This window comes from Drosophila kikkawai, chromosome X (assembly GCF_030179895.1).
Source record: "Drosophila kikkawai strain 14028-0561.14 chromosome X, DkikHiC1v2, whole genome shotgun sequence".
Taxonomy (NCBI): Eukaryota; Metazoa; Arthropoda; class Insecta; order Diptera; family Drosophilidae; genus Drosophila; species Drosophila kikkawai.
In genome coordinates this window covers 30,580,455-30,594,170 of record NC_091733.1, presented here as the reverse complement: position 1 = coordinate 30,594,170, position 13,716 = coordinate 30,580,455, and the positions used below count along the sequence as shown (strand labels likewise).

The 13,716-nt window shown below is 31.9% G+C and overlaps 2 protein-coding genes across 3 annotated transcripts; one reads left to right on the top strand and one right to left on the bottom strand.

Annotated features, from left to right (window-relative positions):
• Positions 1–357: 357 nt before the first annotated feature.
• Positions 358–3,570, bottom strand: Paics (PAICS bifunctional enzyme). Its single transcript, XM_017175354.3, has 5 exons — positions 3,346–3,570; positions 3,018–3,221; positions 2,012–2,156; positions 1,567–1,679; positions 358–1,506 (listed from the first exon to the last, which is right to left on the bottom strand). Exons 1-5 carry the CDS (start codon positions 3,371–3,373, stop codon positions 704–706), a joined length of 1,293 nt encoding a protein of 430 aa, XP_017030843.1. The 5' UTR covers positions 3,374–3,570; the 3' UTR covers positions 358–703.
• A 1,227-nt stretch (positions 3,571–4,797) lies between these two features.
• Positions 4,798–12,398, top strand: Agpat1 (1-Acylglycerol-3-phosphate O-acyltransferase 1). 2 transcript variants are annotated; one of them, XM_017175356.3, is made up of 4 exons: positions 4,798–4,937; positions 6,323–6,703; positions 10,786–10,919; positions 11,066–12,398. In XM_017175356.3, the coding sequence occupies exons 2-4, from the start codon at positions 6,522–6,524 to the stop codon at positions 11,737–11,739; spliced, it is 990 nt and encodes a 329-aa protein (XP_017030845.1). In that variant the 5' UTR covers positions 4,798–4,937; positions 6,323–6,521; the 3' UTR covers positions 11,740–12,398. The 2 variants fall into 2 exon arrangements, with proteins under 2 accessions (XP_017030845.1, XP_070144598.1); XM_070288497.1 differs by lacking the exon at positions 4,798–4,937 and adding an exon at positions 5,404–5,419.
• The last annotated feature ends 1,318 nt before the right edge of the window (positions 12,399–13,716 follow it).

Sequence of the window (13,716 nt, the reverse complement as noted above, 5' to 3'; positions counted from 1 at the left end):
TTTTTTACACTAAGCCGAGAGCGCGTGGCTCACGGGAAAAGAGCACTAATTGAGGTAAGCTCTTCACTGACATTATTATTATTTTTTTTTCAACTGTAGAGCAGAGAACTACGTATTTACTTGAATTAATTGCCAGCAATTAGTCACTCTTGCTTTGTGCTTAAAATTTCTATTCCGCCTGAAAGTATGCAGCGAAAATGTAGCTCAGCGCGGTTACATTTTGAAATTTAAAAAAATAGGGTATTTATTTTTCAGTGCATTTTATTTAAAGCTGTAAAAATGGATTTAATTTAATTTAATTATTTAATTTTTTTCTAAAAGCCCAGAGAATTTCCCAAGATAAAGGTCTTACAAGACTTAAAAGATTATTGTTTTATTATGAATTTTATTTATATTTCGAGTTACCCAATGCTGGGTACAACTTCAAGTCATGCTTTCTTAAAAACTACAAAAAAATATAAAAATATAAAAAAAGTAGAAAAAAAAGAGAGGAAAGAATAATAAACAACAAAGGAAGAATGCAGATATGGCCAAGAGACACTCTCCAAGAGCCACTCTCCAAGAGCTACTCTCCAAGAGCCACTCTCCAAGAGCCACTCTCCAAGAGCCACTCTCCAAGAGCCACTCTCCAAGAGCCACTCTCCAAGATCAACTCTCCAAGAACAACTCTCCAAGAGCCACTCTCCTTGCTGATCGATATCCTTTAGGCATTACGAACGCCGCGCAACTCCTTGTCGGCCTTCTTCAAGGTAATAAAATTATTCAGCGCCTTGACACGCAGCTTCGACCAGACCATAAAGTTGCCCAGTCCCAAAATAGTGGCCGCATGCAGGGCAGCCGCCTCGGGATAGAGGACCGTGGCACAGCCCAAGCCCGATGGCAGATTCAGGCTTGACCAAACATCCACCTGCATGTTGTCCGACTTGACGGGCGGACAGTTGATTACCGGATAATTGGTGCTGCCAGAGATGACGGGTCCCAGGCCATTGGAACGTCCCGCAACGGCCACAAAGATTAGATTGGACATCACCGATTCGTATTCACGGACAATGCGCAGGGTCTCCTCAGGTCCCTTGTGGGCGGAGGTAACACGTAGCTCCACATTCAGACCCAACGAACGACAACTGGTGGCCACCTTTTCGCTATGCGAAGTATCCGAAGCACTGCCCATGAGCACCACAACCAGATGATCCTTTTTGGGCACAATATCGGCCAACTGTTCGGCCACCCAGATGAAGTTTCTCTTGACCGTGTCCAAATCGCTGGCCGTTACCGAGGCCAGATTGCGATAGACCTGCTTATCGACCATTAGACGCTTGTCACCGGCCGGCCAAAGGCGCCATGAATCCGAGTCTATAATATCGGCCAGAACTATATTGCCATCGGCATCCACACCGAACTCCACTTTCATGTCGATGAGAGCACAATTCTTGGTCTGCCAGGCACGCTCCAGGACTTCAAAGACCAGCAGGGTGGTACGACGCATAATGTCTACCTCATCTTGGCCTGGAATTGATAATTTTTTATTAATTTATAATATAACTATGGTTTATTTTATAAACTCACCTATAGTTAGGCCATTTAGCTCGAATTTGGCCGAAATGATTTGCTCATCGCTCCACTGGGGATCATGGTTGGCATCGTCCTTGAAGAAAGTCTCCTGCTTGGGGGGAGAGAATCTGTAAACAAAAATGAGAACAGAAAATATTTAAAATTTAAATAAATTATAAATTCAAATAAATATCAACGACTCTCCATAGGTACATAGCCTCGTATCCGGTCTCATATTACACACCCCAAAGAATCCAATGACTTTAGCAATGTTATTCCGTGGGTTTTTTGGGATCAAGAATCTAATGCCTTATCGCTGGGATCGTTGACCTCGGAGGCAGTGCATCGATTGCAGTTAAATTTGTTTACCGCAACACATCTCTGGCTCGAGATAAGGGAGATCGCATATGGAACGGATTGGTTGATAACCCCCCAGTATATACTATGTAGTTATACCAACCTGTAGCCCTCGGGAACACCAACATTGCGCTTGAGGAACGAACCGGTGGCCAGGCGACGGGTCACCCATTCGATGGGTATCATCTCACATTTGCGGGCGATGAAGGCCTTGGCGCCGCATTGCTTCACATATGCGGTGCGAATACCTGGTAAAGGTGAGAATTATAATGAATAATTATAGTAAATATTTTTAAATATATATTTTTAAATTTTAATAATTATAATAAATATTTTAAATATATATTTTTAATTTTAATAAATATCTTAAATATTTGGTTTTAATTTTAATAAATATTTTTTATAATATATTTTAATTTTAATAATTGTAAAAAATATTCTTAATATTTTTTAATTTCAATAAGTATTTTTATAATTTTTTTTAATTTAAATATATATAATAAATATTTTAAAATATATATTTTTTAAGTTTTAATATTTATAATATATATTTTTAATATTTTTGAATTTTAATAATTATCATAAATATTTTTAATAATATATTTTAGTTTTTATATTTGTAAAAAATATTTTCAATCTATTTTTTTGTAAATTTTAATAGTAATTTTAATAAATATTTTTAACTATATATTTTTATATAATTTTAATAAATATAATAAATATTTTTAATATATTTTTTTAATTTTAATAATTATATTATATATATATTATTAATAATAAATATTAATTTAAAATATTTATTATTATTTTAAATTTGAATAATTATAATAAATACATTTTTTTCATTTTAATAGTTTTAATAAATATTTTTAATATTTTTTTAGGTTTAATAATTGTAATAAATATTTTAATTATGCAATTAACTGTCTTAAATATTTAAAATTTATTTTTTTAATGAGTATAATAAATATTAAAATTTTTTTTTTAATAAGTGTAATCAATTTTTTAAATATTTTTTGTAATTTAATATTTATAATAAATATTTCAAGATATATTTTTTAACACAGAAATAACTTACTCATTTATTTATTTTTTTCAAGTAAACTCACCCGCCTCGTTGAGCAGCCGAAACACCTGACCGTTGGTGGTATTGGAGATCTCCGCCTTGCCCTGCAAATCATGGGCCTTGACACCGTCACCGGCGGTGATGCGATCCTTGCTCAGGAGCAGACATAGTCCTGGCTTCTCAGGCAGATCGTACACCTGCTTGGTCTTGCCCTCGATAAGGATCTTGCCCAGCTTGTAGCCCTCAACTGTAATAAATTTGTTTGTTTCATTTTAAATACTCGAAAATAACACTCTGTTTTCCCCCGTTCTTTTCCAGAATCTCTGGTGCCTGGGAATAATCCTCTCTGGGAATCTTTTTGGAAAACTTACTGGATGTAGTTGCTGTTGCGGTCGACATCTCGATGTTGTTTGCTCGACTTTTAGAAACGAAATTAAAACCAATTTGCGGCTTTGTTGCTGCGGCTTCACGTGTTGCGCGCTTCGCTTTGTGCTCGATATTCGCTTTGCTCTCTCACGCTGGCTCCTCTCTCTCTTTGGCCGCTTTTAACTCCGCTGTTCGTTGTGTCGCGAAGATCGCTTAAAAACAACTGAAGGAAAAAGAACAGGCGGCGCGACTTTATGCTCGCTTTTCTTATCGCAGCAAAACCCACACAAGCTTGATAAGCACACGCAACGCCCCAGGTTGCAAGTAGATCTGTGTATGTGTGTGGGTCTAAAAAAGCCAGTGATGGTGGGTACTTTAAATACCCTATAAAGTTGTTGTGTTTTGTTTTATTATTGGTTTTCATGGAAATAATAGATTATTCTGAACTTTTAAATTATTTAAAATATATATGCTACATTTATTTATATAATTTATAAAATTTAAATTAAAGAGTATTTCATAAATGTGGTTTTTTATAGACTAGCCTCCAGACTGACGGTCATAGAAGGCGGCAACCTGATCGATCGCAGATCTTGTTCTGTTTCCGACAAGTTCAGCTTTAGGTTTAGCTTAGCGCGTCATCAATTTAATCGAATGTAAACAAAAATATTTTTGTTTTTGCTTTTTTGCCATAAGAAGACTTTAAATAAATATAGAACGGAAAATCTTGACACACGTTTTCCGCAGGCCAATGGGCTCGGGCTCGATTTACTTTACATTGCATTGGTTGCCAAGTGCACAAATCGCATCTAAATCATCAAGCAGACTGTCAGAAAGCCTGCCAAGATTATGAAAATTATTTCAAGTTCTTTGTTTTTTAAAAAAGGAAGTAGACTGTGACAAAACTCGGGTTATGTTACAAAAGAAAAGAAAAATATATAATATAATAAATAAAAAGATAATTTCCTATAGTTTAACAATATAAAACATATATATTTTTAGAAGAGATTTTATAATAAATACATTAAAATATAAGTTAAAATCAATTTTAAATTTAAAATTCAAACTTTCAAAAAGTTTCAGCTTTCTAAAAAGCTCAAAGCCAAGATACAAACCAAATAGTATGGGCACTCTTTATCTTCCCTATTAGACACAATTCTGTTAACGAGCTGTTACTCTCATTCTGGGGAATTGCATAGACAACATTCTGTTAGGCTCTCATTTTAACAGAAAAATCTGTTGACGAGCCCTGTTACTCTCATTCTGGGGAATTCCATAGGCAAAATTCTGTTACTCTCATTTTAACAGAAAATTCTGTTAACAAGCCCTGATAAATAATGCTTTGAAATTCAGAGTGACCAAGATATCGAAAAATATCAAATAAAAATATCGCGATTTCGGTATTTGGGCAAAAAAATGTCACGACATCATCATTTCATTTTGTTGTTATTCTAAAATTGTCGCGCGCTTGAGTGTATCAAATTATTATTAAAATTGCCTGCTTTTTGTTATCCGTTTATCCGTTTTGTCGGTCGCAGCAAGAACAGCAGCACAAAAAGAAAACTTGGCAGCAAACTAAAACGAAAGTGAAAAAGACGTAAGAATCCGTTTCATTAACAAACAAAACTAAAAACCTACAACAAATTGGTAGACAGTAAGAACGAAAGAGCAACAGAGCGAGGAGAGCAAGCTGAGATTCTGTGTTGTGTGTTCCTTATTGTTCTTGTCGTTTGTTGTGCGCGCACTAAATTCCTCTGCCGGCGTCGCCAGTCTCAATTGTATTAAAATTGCCAGCTTTTTATTATAAATTTAATTGTAAAGATTTTGCAGTGGCATTTACGGGCATATTCATTGAATTTCATTCGATTTATTTACGTTTATTTATTTGTGAGTGCGTTTTTTTGTGGTGCAATTTAGTTTCCTTGCTGCAAATCCTGCTCTCTTTTGCTCTCTCTTTGGCTCTAGCTCTCCTTGTGCAACCCTCTTTTTTTGTTGTTTTCCCCTATTTTGTTTTGTGCCCAGATGTAACATTAAGAACGGAAGAGAAGAAGTGCCAAAATCAAGGAGACCACAAAGAAGGTGAAGAGAAAGAGAGAGAGAGAGAGAGAGAGTCAAAGAAATTGACAACAATTTGCATTCTAAATAATATGGAATTTATGCAAAGGAAAACCCATAACTGCAGTTGATTGATCAAGCGATATATTATTATTATCCGTTTTGAATTTTGCATTTTTCCCCTGTTTGGCCAATTGCAGTTTTCCCTATTTTGTTTTGTTTGTTGTTTCTTTTCGCCGCTGGGCGCAAAATTCAATTGATTTTTTTTTCTCTCTCTCTCTGTGTCGCCGAGTGAGTGAGTGTGTGTGTGTCTGTGCTTGTACGTTGTTGTGGTTTGATGCATGCACTTGCCTGCCTAATTGTTAATAATAAAAAAAGGGAAAACTTAATATGAAGGCAAGAAAAGTAAAGGCAATTTCTTCCACGCCTCTTCGTTTTGCCCCCTTTCCTTTGAAGCCCTCTTTATCGCATCCTTTCTGTTTGCCGCAACCATAACAAACCATAATTAACGGTGCCTGTCAAACTGTAATAATTGGTGGAAGTGCAGTGATTGCCCGCTAGAGGGGACGTTTTTAGTTAGAACATTTACAAAATAATTTATTTTTGTATTTTTTTTTAGTTTAAATTATTAAATTAAAAACAAATATTTTAAATATGAAAAAATACATTTATTTGTAACCTTTTAATTTTTAATGACTTTTTTGTATCTCATTGTTCTTTAAACCTTTTAAACTAATAATTATTTCAAATACATTTAAATATTTTAATAGCCAGCAATTTTCAGAGACCTTAAACTAAGTCAAATACTAACTTGCCTTTTAAGTATTTGATCATAAACTATACTTGGAGGTTAAAAGTTAATGTATATCATTGTATATAATTTTTTTATAATTTTTAATGTATATTTTTTATAACTTTTAATTACAGCGCAAAGCATACATACACACACCTTAAAAGACTGCAATATCTGCCTTAAAAACGGAGACAGAAAGGGAGAAAATAAAAAGCTGGGGACGGAAGAGCCCCGCCATCAGTACTGAGATTGATTCCAGCACGATCCGGATCTGTGGATCTCTGGAGGAGCAGAGCGTAGTTTCAAAGCCATCCGAGCTGGACGTCTGTCACAATGAGTTCATTCATCGAGCTGCTGGGACTGTTCCTGGTGCTGATGCTGCCATTTCTGTACGAAACGAATCATATATTTCGTTATTATTTCAAATTCTTAATGTACTACGGCATCGTTTCGTTCAACTCGATTGTCCTTATACCGGCCTTCCTCACGCGTCCCTGCGATGTGCGAAATCTGCTGTAAGTTTATAGAAAATTTCATTATTTTTATTTAGTTAAGAAAGGTGAAACTAAAAGTTTTTTCTGTATTAATTTTTTGGGAAATATTTATAATATTAAATTAATATTCAAATATTTAATTTAACATGATTTCCAGGAAGATTAGGTATTTTTACATAACATTATTTCAAGAAAGATTAGGTATTTTTTTTACAAGAATTTTTATGTAATTTATTATTTAAACAGTTTTTTTTTGTAACATTAAGAGATTAGGAATGAATTTAAAGTGAAAATCGATATATAAATCGATATTTTGCGATAAATGTAATACAAATTATTATTAATTTAAATGATTAAATTATGTTTTACATATTAAATCAAAATTATAGAAAAAAATTTAAAAAACAAAGTAAAATTTTTGAATTTTTTTAAAATATCGATATTTTAATATAAAATTTGATTTTTTTTTTTTTTGATATATCTATGTTAAATGAGTTTTTTTTTATATAAAATGTTAATGTATTAACATATGCTTTATTTTTCATAATTAAATTAGATTTTTTTTTTATATTTTCATTGTAATATTAATATTATATAAAATATTTATAATATTAGCGATATTTCAAATATTTGTTTTTTTAGATATTTTCCTTGTAAAATGGATATTAATATTTTTATAGATATATTTAAAAAAAGGACTATTCTCTCGATATATCACCCTAATCAATCTTTTTCTATATTTTTTTTTTTAATCTTAAATAAAATAGTTAACTATTAAAACCAGGAACAAGCCTCAATTAAGAGTTTTCTGTACTTTTATCCTGTTTAGGCATTCTTAAACCTCCTTTAAAGAGTCATTGAGAATATTTGATGGTATTGACTTTTTAGTCCCATTTGCAAAATGACTTAATTTAAGTGGCAAAAGCACATTGTTTACCACCTGGGCGATAGGTAGTAGGTAGTTACTTTGTAGGTGTGTTTGGCTATAAAACTACTGTTGTAGTAGTCCCCTCCCACCCATTCCGTATGCAAATCAATCCACTTAATGTAAGCATTTTCTAAATCACCAACTACTGCCACGCCCACCGCCCACACATGACTGGATTAAATTGCAGTGGCAGCTTGAATAGAGCGAGGACAAAGCCAGGACCCCAGCTGGGACTCGTAATAGCCGTATTGATAACTTAATTGTTCGAAATGATCACAGAGAGTTGGTATAATTTTGATGACTGGCAGCCTTTACTTTTTTATTTTGATTTTTTTTTTTGTTGCTGCATTTATTATGCGCCCCCAAGGCGGCTCTATCAATGACACATTCAACTTTAATTGGCCATCAATATTAACGAGGCCTCAAAGTGCCAAGGAGTGTGTGGTCTTTGGACTGCAGGTGTCTGGGCAGTGCAGTGTCCTGGCCAAACAGCTGGCAGTCAAGGCCTGAAACTCTGGCCCCAGGTCAGGAATATTTACGAGTTAAAAAAAAATATATATATATATATATATATATTCAGGGCTCACTAACTGGATATTATATTTTATGAATCCTTAGGAAGGGTTTGAATTATTAAATAAATATATTAAATTATAAAATTAAATTAAATTATTAAATTGAAAAATTCAACAAATAAAGTAAATTATTAAATTAAATTAAATTAATAAATTTAAATATTAAATAAAATTGTTAAATAAAATTGTTTAATTGAGTCAATAAATTAAAATATCAAAAATAAATTATTAAATAAAATTATTTAATTAACTCATAAAATTAAATGATTAAATTAAACTATTTAAATAAATTAGAAAATTAAATTAAATTATTAAATTCAATTGTTTAATTTAATTAATATTTTAATTTATTAATTTCATTTAATTTCTAAATTTATTATTTAATTTAACTATTAAACTAAATTAAAATATTACATAAAATTATTAAATTAATTTACTAAAATTAAATGTTTAAAATAATTAAATTTAATATATTTTTAATTTTATTTTGCAGTTAGGAAATTCTTCAATGGAAAACCTCCACAATTTCAAAGAAATTCTAATAAAAAAATAATCTGTCAAGTCATTTAAACGTAACTTTATGATTCTTTACGATTTTCCCACAGCCCATAATTTCAAAGATATAGATTTATGATTTGATACCAAAAATGTTTACAATCGATTTCATATTCTTATCATTTTCAAACTCAAATTTTAGTGCACCTTCCGGTATTGAAAATTGATCAATTTTGTTTGGACCTTTGCATTTAGCGTATGTTTGTGACGATTCTCGTGGCAAACAATTACCTAATGATTCCGATAAGATATATAGTATTATATAGTACGTTCAATGCACAATTACGTGCAGGGAAGAAAAAAATAGAATACAGATTAGATTACCCTTTGGTTATACAAAAATAAATCAGGTTTATTACAAATTTATTTATCGATTAGTTTTTTTTAGTTACTATTATTTTATGATTAATTACATTTGATTTTTGCCCTCCAAAATATCGGTAACTTCGATTTACCATAGTCTCTACTAATTTCTAAAATTAAAAAAACTTAATTTTATCGATTTCAAATTATTTTTTTAACGCTAAAAATTGAAAACTTTTATGTTAAATTTTTATCTGGGGAAAAATATATTATTTTTTAAATGAATAAATAAATAAAATTTTATTATTCGTAAAACGATAATTTATTATATTTTTATTTTTTAATTAAAAATTTTTAGATAAAGATACAACTTTTTTCACTTTTAATTCTTTAATTAATAATTAATGAATGAAAATTCTTTAATTAATAAAAAAAAAACTAAAGATAAATCCCCCCACAAAGTGTATTGCCAAGTCGTCTTTACCTTATCGACCTGTGATTTTTGTTTATATGAATTTTTGTTGTGTCTTTCAACTGCGGCCACCATTGCATGGGTGTCAAGCCAAGGACGAAAGTTGGGTGTTGGCAAAGACAGGTGGGGGTCGGCTTGAGCCATGGATTCGACACACGTGTGGCCGCCGACCAGGGGAAGGGGGGAGGGGAGGTGGAAAACCCAGGGGCCGCAGGGAGCTTGCATTGCACGCCAACCAAGCGACTTGTGTGTCCCCATTTGCGGTTCTGCTTTTATTTATTTATTATTATTGTTTTTTTTTTGTGTTTTTTTTTTTTTTTCTTGCGGTCTGCGGTTAGTGCACTTGTTAGAATTTCCCCGCCCGACCGCGACTCAAATCACCATTCGCATGAATATTTGATCTCGAGGGTGGGTTCTGAATCCGAAACTGAATCAATTAGAACTATATTTAATGCAGTTTATCGATCCGCTGCCGTTGGACAATTAAGACGAGACTCGGAAACCTCGGTGTCTCTGGGCTATCATTAATTTTCTAGCCATATAATTATCTGTTCTTTGATATCTAAGCCTCGTTGGCTGTCAACTTGATTGGATAATATAGGATAATGGTCAATTTATTATGGTTATGATTTATTTTGAGGAGGTTTTTAAGAGCTAATCCCTAAAGAGTTCATTGATTAACAGACTAAACAACTTTTGGGTAATAAAAAAAAAATTGTAGAAACAATTGACAGATGTTTATATTATTCATTTTTATGGCAGACTAAATTCACTGGCAGGTTTTCGGAAATTATTCATAGGTTAATGAATATTTAAGGATTATCAGTAGAGTCTAGTTATTATTATTAAAATATATACATTTTATTAAAAGTATTTTTATTATTAATATTATTAATAAATTAAATTATTAAATTAAATTTTAAGATTAATTTTTTTGATTAAATGGATGAAATTAAATAATGCAATTAATTATGAAATTAAATTATTAAACTTATATTATTAAATTAAAATAAATTATTAAATTAATTTATTAAAATCAATTTTTTAGTTAAGTTATTAAATCAAATTATCAAATTAAATAGTTAAATAAAATTTTGAAATTAAATTTGAAATAAAAAATTTGAAATAAAAAAATGTTAAATTAAATTATGCAACTAAATTATTAAATTAATTTTTTCATTATTATTATTAAATTCAATTAAATTATTAAATTAATATTATTGAAATGAAATATTTTCGAATTTACTGTATTTTCTCTTTTGTTTTTTAGCTGGGCAAGCACTTGGTGTCATCGCATCTCCACGCTAATCGGCCTGCGCTGGGAGCTGCGTGGCAAAGAGCATCTGGCCAAGGATCAGGCCTGCATAATAGTGGCCAATCATCAGAGCTCGCTGGATGTGCTGGGTAAGCAAAAAATCAGCCTTGTTTTAATCTCAAGAGAGCGGCTACGAACCCATTTTCTGCCGTCTCCTTAAGACTTTTCCTTTTATAAACTTTATAAATTCTTTATCTATTTTTCCTACCATTTCTCCTGCTCTCCTCCCCCGCAGGCATGTTCGACATCTGGCATGTGATGAACAAATGCACGGTGGTGGCCAAGCGTGAACTCTTCTATGCCTGGCCCTTTGGCCTGGCCGCCTGGCTGGCGGGCTTGATCTTCATCGATCGAGTGCGCGGTGAAAAGGCTCGCGAAACCCTAAACGATGTCAATCGTCGCATCAAACAGCAACGAATCAAACTGTGGGTCTTCCCCGAGGGAACACGCCGCAACACCGGTGAACTGCATCCATTCAAAAAGGGTGCCTTTCACATGGCCATCGATCAGCAGATACCCATTTTGCCGGTTGTCTTTAGCTCATATGGGACATTCCTCAACGACAAGAAGAAGATATTGAATGCAGGTCGCATTGTGATCACCACTTTGCCGCCGGTAAGCACTGAGGGACTTACCAAGGATGATATCGATGTGCTAATGGATCGGGTCAGGACCCAAATGAGTGATACCTTTAGGCTGACCTCGGCGGAGGCATTGCAGCGCTACAAGCCAGCGATGATGAAGGGAAGTAGTAGTAGTAATAGCATTAGTTCGGCAGCAGCAACAACAACAACGATCACACCGCCAGTGGCAGATGCAGCCGCAGTGGCCAGCAGGAGCAGCAGCAGTTCAGCTTATAGCAGCCAGCCAGCGGGTTATGGCAAGGCCAGCATGCTCAAGACATTGTAGGCATTGCAATCATCTTAGTCACTCGAACACACTCAACACACTCACTCAACATTCAAGTCACTCAACATTTAACTCAACATTCAAATCAACATTCAACTCACATCCAAAGAAGGCACTCACGTGAGTCTGTTTTTGGTTTTTTATCATTTCCGTGTTATTTTAAAATTTCTAAAAGAAAAAAAAAAAACATTAATTAAGTTATATATATATTTTTTTTGTATTTTTTGTACTCTTATCTAAGGGTATTTTTTTTATCTATTTATTTATTTAAAGCCAAATATAAATTTTAGTCATTTCAAAAAGGAATTTCAAAGTCGCCAGAATTTATTTTAAAAAAATTGATTGGTCAAAAAATGTGTATTTAAATTTTTTAGATTTGATTTAATTTTGTGGTATTTCATTTAAAATTAGGGACCGTAAATAATAATTATAAATGTTTTCTTAAAAAAAAAACAATCAACAAAATGTATAATTAATTTTTTTAATTTGATTTAATTTCACAAAAAATAATTTTGAGCGTAAAAAGTAATTATTTTTTGAGCTAAACTAAAACTAAAATAATAATGATAATTTTTTTTTGCTAAAAATAATATTAATTAATTTTGGAGCGATTAAATAAAAAATAAAATTATAAATATTAAAATTTAAAAAAATATATTAAAATTAATAATTAAATTAATTAAATTAATTAAATTAAAATTTAATAAATATAAAATTAAATAAAATGAATTAATTTTTCACTTCTAATGATTACGGTCTCTGATTTTGTTTATTTTTATTTGTTTTACCTCTATATAATTTTTTAAAAAGTATTTCCTCTATAAATTCTCAAGTTATTTAGGGATTACTTTCCTTAAAATCTTAAATCCTTCTAAATTTCACCCTCACTTAACTCACTTTACACACAACAAATAGTTTTTGGCTAATTCAAGGCACCAATTGAGTATTAGGAACAGCGACTGTCAGACTTTTAACTTCTTCTTAGGCAAAAAAAAAAACACATCAAAAAGAAGGAAAATCGAAACCTACACTGGCCAACAGGATTTAAAAAAAACTCTTCTGTTTGCCTTTATATATAAATATAAATATAAAATAATACTTATACTAAATATAGACACGGTCAATAACGAAATATCCAAGTTAACCGGGTTGAGATATTTACAAGAAAGCAAAGAAAAACCAAACACGTATTTTATTTACTTAGACACATTCCCTGACTTTAGGTTAGGGCCTCATCGAAAATTAATCGAAATTAAAAAACTAATATAACACACCCATAAATATAATTATTGTATTTGTAACCCAAGTATTTTTCTGTGAATTGTATAACTTAACTTTGTAAATACGATGTCGGGGAGTAGCGATTGAGATATGCGGTTTACTTTAAAGACAAATCAAAAAAAAAGCGATAAGCAAAAAACCAAAAATAAAAACTGAAACAATTTAATGCAAATATAATAAATATATATATATTTTTTTTTTTCAAATAAAACAAAATATGCTTTTGTTCTATGGGTTTTAATCTCTATAAAACTGTTATAGTTTTGAAATTTAAATTTAACAAGTTCACTAATTTGTGACCTTGCTCAAGGTACACAAAGCACTCTTTATATTTTTTTTTAGGTAATTAATAGAGCTCCCTGAGATAGGTTCCGATAAGGCAGCTCTCAAGATTAATAACTTCCTCTTTAAATCCAGCAAGTTGGCGGCAACTTGAAGAGCCTGGAAACATTGCACATGCCCAATGACGAGGAGTATCTTATCGTTGATATTGCATCCAGATAATGTTTATTATTAGAGGTCTATTTAGGGGAGAGGGCATTGTCCATTGACCCATTGGGGGGTAACATTGATCGGGTTTAATTACCTGATAAATGTTATTTAATTTTTATGGACCTTCTCGAAGAAACTCTCACCTTGAACTCTAATTTTTGCACTTTTTAAAGGGTAAATGTACATAGAAGATAAATTAGTTTA

What these genes read in the sequence shown, in the direction of transcription:
- Agpat1 (XM_017175356.3), top strand. Translation starts at nt 6,522, where the DNA reads ATGAGTTCATTCATCGAGCTGCTGGGACTGTTCCTGGTGCTGATGCTG. An exon ending in TGCGATGTGCGAAATCTGCT is followed by an intron (nt 6,704 to 10,785) that starts GTAAGTTTATAG and finishes TTTGTTTTTTAG; the next exon opens with CTGGGCAAGCACTTGGTGTC. An exon ending in GAGCTCGCTGGATGTGCTGG is followed by an intron (nt 10,920 to 11,065) that starts GTAAGCAAAAAA and finishes CCTCCCCCGCAG; the next exon opens with GCATGTTCGACATCTGGCAT.
- Paics (XM_017175354.3), bottom strand. Translation starts at nt 3,373, where the DNA reads ATGTCGACCGCAACAGCAACTACATCCA. An exon ending in TCGGCTGCTCAACGAGGCGG is followed by an intron (nt 2,157 to 3,017) that starts GTGAGTTTACTT and finishes CACCTTTACCAG; the next exon opens with GTATTCGCACCGCATATGTG. An exon ending in GCTAAATGGCCTAACTATAG is followed by an intron (nt 1,507 to 1,566) that starts GTGAGTTTATAA and finishes TATCAATTCCAG; the next exon opens with GCCAAGATGAGGTAGACATT.